The sequence below is a fragment of the Coffea arabica genome, chromosome 10c (genome assembly GCF_036785885.1).
Source record: "Coffea arabica cultivar ET-39 chromosome 10c, Coffea Arabica ET-39 HiFi, whole genome shotgun sequence".
Classification (NCBI taxonomy): Eukaryota; Viridiplantae; Streptophyta; class Magnoliopsida; order Gentianales; family Rubiaceae; genus Coffea; species Coffea arabica.
In genome coordinates, this window is record NC_092329.1 from 42,266,466 (window position 1) to 42,276,742 (window position 10,277).

The 10,277-nt window shown below is 33.5% G+C and overlaps 1 protein-coding gene across 1 annotated transcript; it reads left to right on the forward strand.

Annotated features, from left to right (window-relative positions):
- Positions 1 to 6,809: 6,809 nt before the first annotated feature.
- On the forward strand, positions 6,810 to 9,419 carry LOC113714874 (leucine-rich repeat protein 1-like). Its single transcript, XM_027239003.2, has 7 exons — positions 6,810 to 6,963; positions 7,289 to 7,421; positions 7,627 to 7,698; positions 7,812 to 7,955; positions 8,282 to 8,362; positions 9,001 to 9,053; positions 9,184 to 9,419. Exons 1-7 carry the CDS (start codon positions 6,894 to 6,896, stop codon positions 9,228 to 9,230), a joined length of 600 nt encoding a protein of 199 aa, XP_027094804.1. The 5' UTR covers positions 6,810 to 6,893; the 3' UTR covers positions 9,231 to 9,419.
- Positions 9,420 to 10,277: the final 858 nt, after the last annotated feature.

The window sequence follows — 10,277 nt, forward strand, 5'->3', positions numbered from 1 at the left end:
GTCCAACTTCAACTGATATTTTTTTGATGATGGAGGCTGAACTTGCCCTTGTATAAAATATGAAATTGTATTCCTTTGAGTTAGCTTTCAAATGCATAAAAAATCATTCAATTTGGAGCTCTGTGGACCGAGAAACAACCAAAATGCCCTCAACTAGTCAGAACTCTGTTTCAGCTTTCGATAGTGAAATTGCACTTCTGTATTTCGATATTTTGACAATGAAAATGATTGAATTAGATTTCAACGTCTTCATACAAATGCAGATCTATCTCTTAGTTTCAAATGGTACAAGAATCATCTCAATTCAATACTTGTATCTCAAGCTATAGCCAAAACATCACAAGGTGTCAAAGCTGAAAAACTTGCATTTCATCATTTGATTATTTTGCACTTCATGTCTTTTTTAAATTACTTCAAATCATCAATAATCATCTAATTATCTTCTCAATTCACTCCAATTGATGATTGAATCATTAAACCTACAAAAATACAAAGTTTTCACCATTAAAATTCATAGAAATGCAATTTTCATATTTTAACCATAAAATACATATTTTCACTAGAATCCTAGTTAATTAGCTATAAAAGTATTTAAAACACACCAAAACTAAATAATAAAATACACTAAAAACACTCAAAATATGCAGTTATCAGTTCTAATAGGTGAATAGCTTAATTGGAGAGAAAATGGACAAAAAACGTGGCGTGAAGGAGCAATGGAAGAAGAAAAGGTCAAGAGAAAAGGGTCTGGCAGGAGTGCCATGTTGCGGCATTTTGGCAATAACTTGAGTTACAAAAATTGAATTGAAATGATTCTTGATTCATTTTGAAACTAAGAGAATTATCTACAATTCTTATGAGACATCAAAATCCAGTTCTCATGTTTTCATAGCCAAAATTCAAAATATTGAAGCATAGTTTTGTTGCAATGCTTGTCTGATCTATTCTTAGTATTTTGGGAATATCTCAGTGTCCAAACCTCCAAATGACATGATTATGGTGGCATTCGAAATCTAATTCAAAGGCCAGAACTTTCATGTTTTGAGAAAGAGATAATTTGACCTTGTTGATAGAGTTTTTTGGCTTTAAAAAGGATCCATGCAATCCATCTGCAGATCAGTTATAACTAGTGTCGACTATTAGTTTGGTTATCACACCAGAGTTTTGCTGATCCCAACTCTATCTCCAGAGATTAGGCCGGAGTTTAAGTTGGAGTTCATTGAAAAAATGCTCGAAAATGTTGTTTTTTTAGCTCCAATAAGCCCAATCCTACCCCATTTGGATACGACTTTAACAAATTATAAATAGGGGCTATCTAGGACGTTTTAAGGGAAAGAAAACATTGGGTTAGCATTAGTTCATCCTTTTTACATCTTCTTTTCTTGAGAGATTGAGGAAGCCTGGAAGAATCAAAGAGGAAGATCAAGATGAAGATCAAAGCAAGGAAAATTAAGAAGTTTTCTTTCCTTTTATCTTCTTAATTGTATGTTTTCTTTGAATTCTTGATTTTTGAATATGTTGAACTAAATTATTCCTAGGGTTAGGGTTTTGTGAAGAAGATTTGGTTATTTATCTTAGTTAAATTCTTAACTTTTACTTTGATTTATTTATCTTGATTTAATTATATGTTTGTGATTGGCCACTATAGACATGCGTTTAGGTTTTGTATCAAACTGAGAAGAGATATATAACTGTGTACTAGATAGATAAACATACTTAGGTTAATCATGAGACTTGGTTAGGGTTTGTATGACGTAATTATATCACCTAAGATCTTATAGGGTTTAACTAAATGCTTATGATCTCGAGAGAAATGTGACATAACTTAGATGCATTGAGAGATAATCTAAGATAATTGCATGTGATATGTTCTTGCTTTGTTAAGAAAATAACTAGATAATTAATTCAAACTCTAGATCAATATCTGATACCCTAGTCCCTTGCCAATTGTTTTCTCACCTTTATTTTATTTGATGTAATTATTTATTCTATTTCTTGATTAGTGAGTAAAAATCCTTTCAATTTGAATTTTTATTATTTTTAATAATAATAATTAAAGTATAGAAAATGAACTCGTCCTTATGTAGGTTTGACCTCCAGAATACTCTAAATGAATTATTACTATGATCGACTCTGTGCGTTTGCAGGAAGTCATCAATTAATCACTCCCCTACAACAATGAGCCAGAGTACCAAACTCTTATAACTAGAATGAGAATAGCTTGGGGGACATCTGATAGGTGCTGATTCTCTCAAGATACATAGTGATTCAATAATTCTTATCTAGTGATGAACTAGGTGAAAGGGGAATGTGAAGCAAAGGAAGAACCAATGAAAAATGCTTGGTAAAGGTGAAAGATATGATCAAGTAGTTCATAAACTTTAAGATTCAATAAATTCGTCGATCTCAAATGAAAGGACAGATGCCTTATCCAAGTTAGTTTCTTCATTCTTTGCCCATTTAACGAAAGAATTATTGGTGGAGATTATCAAGCATTGTGGATATGAATATTAGGACATAAAATGATTGCTGAGCTAAGCTCTTGGATGGATCCAATAATCAATTACCTATTAATAGGAACTACTCCTAAGGATGGAGGTGTAGCTCAAAAACATGAATTCAGAGTTACCAGGCATGCCATCTTTCAAGGTACTCTATATTGTAAATCTTATTTGTCTCCTCAGTTAAAATACATTGCCTCATAAGAGAGAAACTATCTTAAGGAAAATCCACAAGGGGATTTGTGGAAATCTCCTTGGGTCAAGAATGATGGTGAAGAAATGCATGTTACTTGGCTATTATCGGCCCATAGTCTTTGTAGATATTGTTGAATTGGCAACGAAATGAAGCCCTACCAAATGCATCCCCCAATTCATCATATGCAAACTCAGGAGTTGATATCAACTTATAGTCGATGGACATTTGCTTAGTGGGGGATTGACCTACTTGGCCCTTTTTCTTGAACCCCTGGGGGCTATGAGTACTTATTAGTGATAGTAGACTACTTTACTAAGTGGATGGATGCCGAACCACTTATTTCTATCACAGGAAGAGCAATTAGAAGTTTTTTTGGAAGAATATTGTACGCCACTTTGGCAAACATTGTGTTTTGATCTCTGATATTGAAAAAGCAACTTGCTAAAAATCCGTTCCATGATTGGTGTCTGGAATTGAAATTTCAATAACATTTCACTTCTATTGGCCACCCACAAGCTCATGATCAAGTGGAGAATGCAAACTGAACTATCTTGCAAAGATTGAAATCCAAACTTGACCAAGTTAAAATAGAATGGATAGACGAACTCTCAAGTATCTTCCGGGCAATACCGAACACCCAAGATACCCCATTTACTTTAACTTATAGTACAGAAGCAGTTGTCCTTGTAGAGATTGGACTATCTACGTCTAGAATTCAGAACTTCATAATTGAGGCTAATGAGGAAGAACTAAAATATAGGTCTGATGCACTCAAGCAAGTATTTCATTTTTAACTTAATTGATAACCTATTGAAATACACCTTAAAAAGAACATGTTTATTAGACTATCAATTTAATTTACACAGTGTATATTGCTCATTCAATAAAGTGTTTAATAACAAAATATGATTGAAAAGTAATAGAACTCATGATCAATTAGTTACTCATAATGCAAAATGATAGATAGTATGCCTAATTTGAAACCAAATATATATATATGTGTGTGTGTGTGTGTGTGTGTGTGTGCAAAAGAGGAGAAAGAAGTGAGAAACTAATGGCATAATTAAATAAATAAATAAAATAAAAAAAGAAGAAAGTAAAGTTTAATTAGAATTTTTAATACAAATCTAAAGTAATTTTGATCTAATTTGTATCTCATTTTATACTCAACCTCAATGATCATTGTTTGAAACTTAAGATATTAAAGCCGTTCAAAATCTAAATAATGGGGACAAAAAATGCAAAGTCGAAATTGTTGATGAATAGGAAATTGATTTTGACTGTTGGGATTGTTAAATTTCTGTCAATTGTCTTAAATTTGCATAAAATAATAAACTTTAGGGACGAAATTTATTTAGTCAAAATATTAGGATCCAATTTGGTCCATAAACTAAATATTAAGGATCAAAACTGCATTTTCCATTTTATTGAATGTACATCAACTTATGACTACCCTTTAGTGGGTTTTTTTTAATCAACTCTCTTTTTAACGAGAGAGGGTCGGGATTTAAGAAGAAGCAAGGAGGGGAAAAGGAATTTGAATCGAAGACCGCTAAATTCTGGGATCTCATCTTTAACAATTAGATGAAGACCAATTAATAGATCAATGTTGATCATTACGTTGCAAATTTCGCAATTGATTCGACATTAGATGCACATTTTAATGGCCTGACTAGAAAGTATAAAGTTGGCTGAAAGTGAACGCGCCTCATTTCTAAACAAGTTAGTGGACTTTAAATCCTGTTGATCATTTGTTGATAAATCAAGGTTAGATTACACCTCAATAAAATACTGTACTAATGCATACCTGGTGGGGTTTTTTGATAGGAGGATTGTCATAAACATATCCTTATTATGATTTATCTAACCTACTATATATATATACACATATTGATAATTATTATTCTTTTTTGTATTTATATAATTATATAATTTTCTTATTTAATCTTGCCTACCCTCTCTTGTATTTATTTATTTTCCTTTATTAATTTTATATTTTCAAAAACATAACATCTGAAATATATTTTAACTAGTGTCTTATGGACATTCGTTAGACAAACCATTTTTTTTAGGTAAGGAAGAATAGGATTTAAGAAATAGGAAAGAGAAGAGAAGAATTGAACCCAAAATTACGGGGATGATAAAAAACGTATCCTTTTCTAGCTTAAAAACTTAAGCTGTTAGGAGAGGCCCAGTACTTATAAGTTTAGGGGAGCAGTCACATGAGTCCTACTACTCACAGAGGCCTAATACTTATAGGTTTAGGGGAGCAGTCACATGGGGATGGTTAAAAACGTATCCTTTTCTATCTTAAAAGCTTAAGCTGTTAGGAGAGGTCCAGTACTTATAAGTTTAGGGGAGCAGCCCAGTACTTATAGGTTTAGGGGAGCAGTCACATGAGTCCTACTACTCACAGAGGCCCAGTACTTATAGGTTTAGGGGAGCAGTCACATGAGTCTTACCACTCACACGTTTGTTGGACGCTAGAGAGATTCGAACCCTAGATCTTTAACACTTCACCTCTCTCACGTTCTGGCTCTGATACCACTTGGCCTAAAAGCTTAAACTGTTAGGAGAGGTTCAGCAACCATACTTAGAGATTTAGGGGAGCAGTCACATGAGTCCTACTACTCACACGTTTATTGGGCGTTAGAGAGATTCAAACACCAGACCTTTAACACATGAGATTAATTTAATTCTTTTCAAGTGTCATATGATGTGGTCAATTCTATGCTGTCAGATGCTCAATATGCGAAATAATCCTAGTTGATTGCATCGGAAGTTTCCTTGTGTCCTGAAAAAGAAAAAAAAAAAAAAAAAGGAGCCATAGAAAACAGATTTTTTTAAAGGAAGAGACAAGACTGACTTAAATTTGTAGAATTGACTGATTTCATTTGTTTGAACGGGTCTTGAAAATTTGGGGATTGATGGACAGCATATTTTGTCCACATTCGAAAGAACACGCAAGGGAGAACTCGGAGATAGACTTTCTTGGTTTCAGTTATCAATGATCCAAAACATATAATTCCAATTAATAAGTGGTCCCTTTTACTTCAGGCTCTGACTACTTACCGAGACTGACTTAATTTTTTTTGTTCATAATGGTAACTTAATTTATTCTATTCTACAGGAAGGTTTTCGAGATTGATTAGATCAAAAGTGCATTTTGACATTTCTTTTGAATTTTTTTCATTGTAGATAGGTTTCGAATCTCTAATTTAACAGGTATATAGACATGATTAGATCAAAGAGTGCTCTGACACTTTCCTTGAATTTTTTTCAATGCAAGTTAAGATCGGATTTCCAATTTACATTCGAAAGAGAAATTTAGTTCTTTTTTGATGGCCACTGAACCAAATATCAGTGGTTGACCGACTTAAATTTATAGAATTGTTTGATTTTATTTGTGTGGTCTTGAAAATTTGCGGATTGATGGACCGCGTATTTTATTTTGGACACATTCTGGGAACATGCAAGGAAGAAACTCGGAGATGGACTTTCTTCGTTTCAAAATAGTCCCTTTTACTCCAAGGCATTGACTGGTTCAGTCATATTATTCAATGCCGCCTCTCATCCTGTTGTTAATTACAACCGAATTTGTCGTAACCAAGATGTCCAATAATTATCATTATTTGTTCAAGTTGGAAAGAAAACATAATCCATGCTTTCACAACATTTATTTACCACGGATTATTTCCTTTTCCCTTTTTTCTACGAAATGTCAATTAATCTAGTGCTACTCCCAGACTATGATAAAAGAAAATGATCAAATCGGATCCTTAGAAACTTATAGGAGACTAAAATTCCTCCAAACTTGCCTACTGAATATATAGGTCAGGACATTAGAACCTCAAAGCTTACGCTTCAAGAGGGATTTATGTCTCCTCTAATGGCCACTGGACCAAAGTCATGTAGTTATTTACCATCGAGGGTTTTACATTAGTGAAAGGTGTTGAATATGTAGAAGCTTATCTAGAAGATATTTGTGTTGAATATTTAGAAGCTTATCTAGAAGGTCTCTGTTCTTGTCGCAGAATTTTCATCAAGATCACGTGGATCAAACAAAAGTCCAAGTCAGCTTTAGTATTATGTTTATGCTAGCCATTAAAAGCTTGCGAAAACACAGGTATTAATAGAGCCTGGCAAAGGAAACGAATCAAACACCAAGAAACTACAGTATAATACAATACTCATCAATGAGGTCTAAGACCATTTTTGTACTCGTCTTTGCGCTTGCAATTGCATATGCAGATTGCAACTCTGAAGGTATCAATAATCATCAATTAAACATGCACAATTTCTTTGATATTTTTTTGCTTTTTCCAATTTCATTGTTATTGCCTAACTATATATAGCCTAAAACAAAGATGGCTTTTTTTTTTTTTTTGGGGTTATAAAACGAAGTATTTTGTTCTGAATTAGGTCCAACTTCCATCGTTTTCTTTCCCCTGCTTTTCCAAGAAAAAGAACAAGATGAACATAATTTTGTGCTAAAATGAGTTGTCACGAGTCATTATCAGGTACTTCAAATTATTTGGTCCTATATCCTAATAATATTTGTGATCAAATTTGCTTGTTGGCACATTAACAGGGGATGCACTTAATGCTTGGAAGGTCAGCTTGGCAGATCCAAATAATGTCCTTCAAAGCTGGGATCCGACACTTGTAAATCCATGCACCTGGCTCCATGTCACCTGCAATGATGAGAACAGTGTTACAAGAGTGTAGGCTTTCTCATCTTCTCGCTGTTTTCCATGATTAATTACGAGCCCCTCCTTTCAAAAAAAAAAAAAATCCCATTTTCAGACTAATTAGAAAAGTAAAACTACTACTGCGCTATATACTGATAAAACAAGTTCATTATCCGAAACTGTTGTTATGTGAAAATGATAAAGACCAAGAAACTAAAAGGGATAGAAAAAAATGCAGGGACCTTGGCGTTGCGGGGCTTTCAGGACCTCTTGTACCTCAGCTGGGACTCTTGGCCAATCTTCAGTATCTGTGAGAATACTATAGCAAAGTTGGATCTTTCAACTTTAATCAATTTCATACATCAAATGTTTATTCGACCGTCTTGATTGAGTTATCTTAATGATGATGTCAAAATATTGCAGGGAAGTGTATGGTAATAAGCTCAGTGGAGCAATTCCATCTGCATTAGGGAACCTGACAAACCTTGTAAGCTTGGACCTCTATCATAATCGATTAAGCGGCTCAATCCCAGCAGTTCTTGGCAACTTGAGATCCTTAAGATTTTTGTGAGCAGTGCCCCTGGTTATCCTACCTCAGTAATTTTTAACTATTTACTCAAATGACACTCTAAAATCTGCTGTGTGAAAAAAAAAAGTGCACAATGAAATCTGACCTTTTGTTTAGGATGATTGTAGTAGTAGCTAATTTAAACTCTGGGCCATTTTTTTGGTGTAGCGGAGATATGGATTTCAAGAAACGGGGAGGGGTAATTGGGGATTTGAATTCAAATTCATGAGTTCTCTAATTTTGGGCCTTTTTCGTTTGATAACTTTAGTCGCCTTTGATTTTTGTTTTTGATGTAGTCTTCTGCTTAATGGTGTATGATCTGCAGGCGGTTGAACGGCAATAAGTTATCTGGAAAGTTACCTGACAGCATAGTTCAACTTATTAACCATGGCCACTTGCAGATTTTGTAAGTCCTTAGAGCCAATATCCGTGCATCTCTAAATTTTCATACACATTATTGCTGTATTTTGTACCGGATCTCCATTAATAAACTTTCACACTCGAAAAGATGAGGAGGAATATTCCTACTTCTGCTTGATATATTCACCTTTGGACTGTTTTTAAACGTCCTTTCGTGAATATAGGAACAGAACTTTAAGTCAAAAGCACTTTAAGCATAAGGTCGAAGTTAGTTCTTTCGATAACATTTTTTTGCTTTGAAAATTAAAAATAGTTGACTGTTTTAGTACAAATATAAAATGTATAAAGATGCAAATACCATTTAAAAAATTTTAATAATTTATTATCAACACATGAAACAATTATGCAAGTTTGCTGCCAAACGACAAAATTATGTTTTCATTGAGTACCTATCTAAAAGCTCTAGCTAGTGATCCAAATTCCTTGTAACAACAATCACAAACCGACACTAGATGTTTCACTCTATATTTATGTTAACAAATTCTAATTCTTGCCTAACACTAGTTATTATCACTATTTTGTTTAAGAGGAACCTACGAATCTCAGGACCATCTAGTTAACGTCTCATTGGTTGAATTGAAGAATAAATAGTTAAAGCTCACCAATTGTACATATGTGCTTTAGGGACGTATCAAATAATCGCTTGGCTGGGACTGTTCGAGCAACTAAAAAAACAGGTACAATCTTAATTTCCGCTTTCTGTCTGCTTTGTTTCCTTACTTTTTTCTTTTTGGTTTTATAAACTGGCAATTAATATTGCCTTTTTTTTTCCTTTCACTGAAACTTGTTTGGGTGTTTTACATGAAGGATTTGCTGTTACAACGGTAATTCAAGATCCGAAAGCTTATTATTGATGCTAGAGGAGGATCTCAAACAAGAATGGCATCTCTACAATAAATGTGGGATTCATCTGTCATGGAAGGAAAAAAGTGCTCTAAGCAATTTATCCTAAATCAAGAAGATGAGACTACCTTAGTAGTTTATAATCTTTTTAATGTAACAATATATTATTTTATCAATCTACAATCTCAACCTTTTTTTTTTTTGTTTTCTTAAGCTCTTGAATTTGATGTAAACTTGATATATTTGCCAGTTTTGACTGGCCTCTAGTGATCAATTCAAGTTTATTAACTAACAAGAGTAAAAACCCTATTCAAATTATTTGACAAAGATAAAGAATTAATCTTTCACACATTTATTTGTGTAGCAGAAAAGAGTATTATACGGCGTATATCTTTATAACTACTAATGTATGAAACTTCTATACTAACCATTCAGGATAGATTAGATCAAAAAGAAAAAAAGAAGGAGAAAAAAAGCCTTCTTGAACTTTAGTTGTAGGCTGGGCAAAAGAATTGTCCGCCTGATTGGGCCTAAGGACATTCACTTTTTGCAGTGCAAAATCCATGGACCGTGGAACTAGTAACAATTAATTTATCCATCTAAAGTATGGCCACTAAACAGAAAGTTTTATTCTTAACGAGAAGCGATACCATGTGCAATAAATTAATGATTTATTGCATTTACTTCCACCAAAGTTTGGCCAAACTACCAATCTATCCCCCTCTTAAGTAACTTACAGTGCCACAAAGCCTTTGACCTGGTGATCATCTCACAAGACTTAAGTCTAAGTCTTGATGGTATAAGAGATTAAGGTTGAACCCTTACCTTCCAAAATAACTTACATTGATTATATTTAATGGAACAAGTGAAATGACCAAATGCCCACACTTTTAAAACCATATAGTTTTAATAAATCATCATCCATCTCTTTTTTTTTTTTTTTTTTAAGTGAGAAGTTTTGAACTCAAATTTCATACTGACAACTGCTCTTTTCTTTTTCAATTTATTTTCATATCCTTTCTTGCTTTTGTTTGGAAGTTTTCTGGCATGGCTAACAG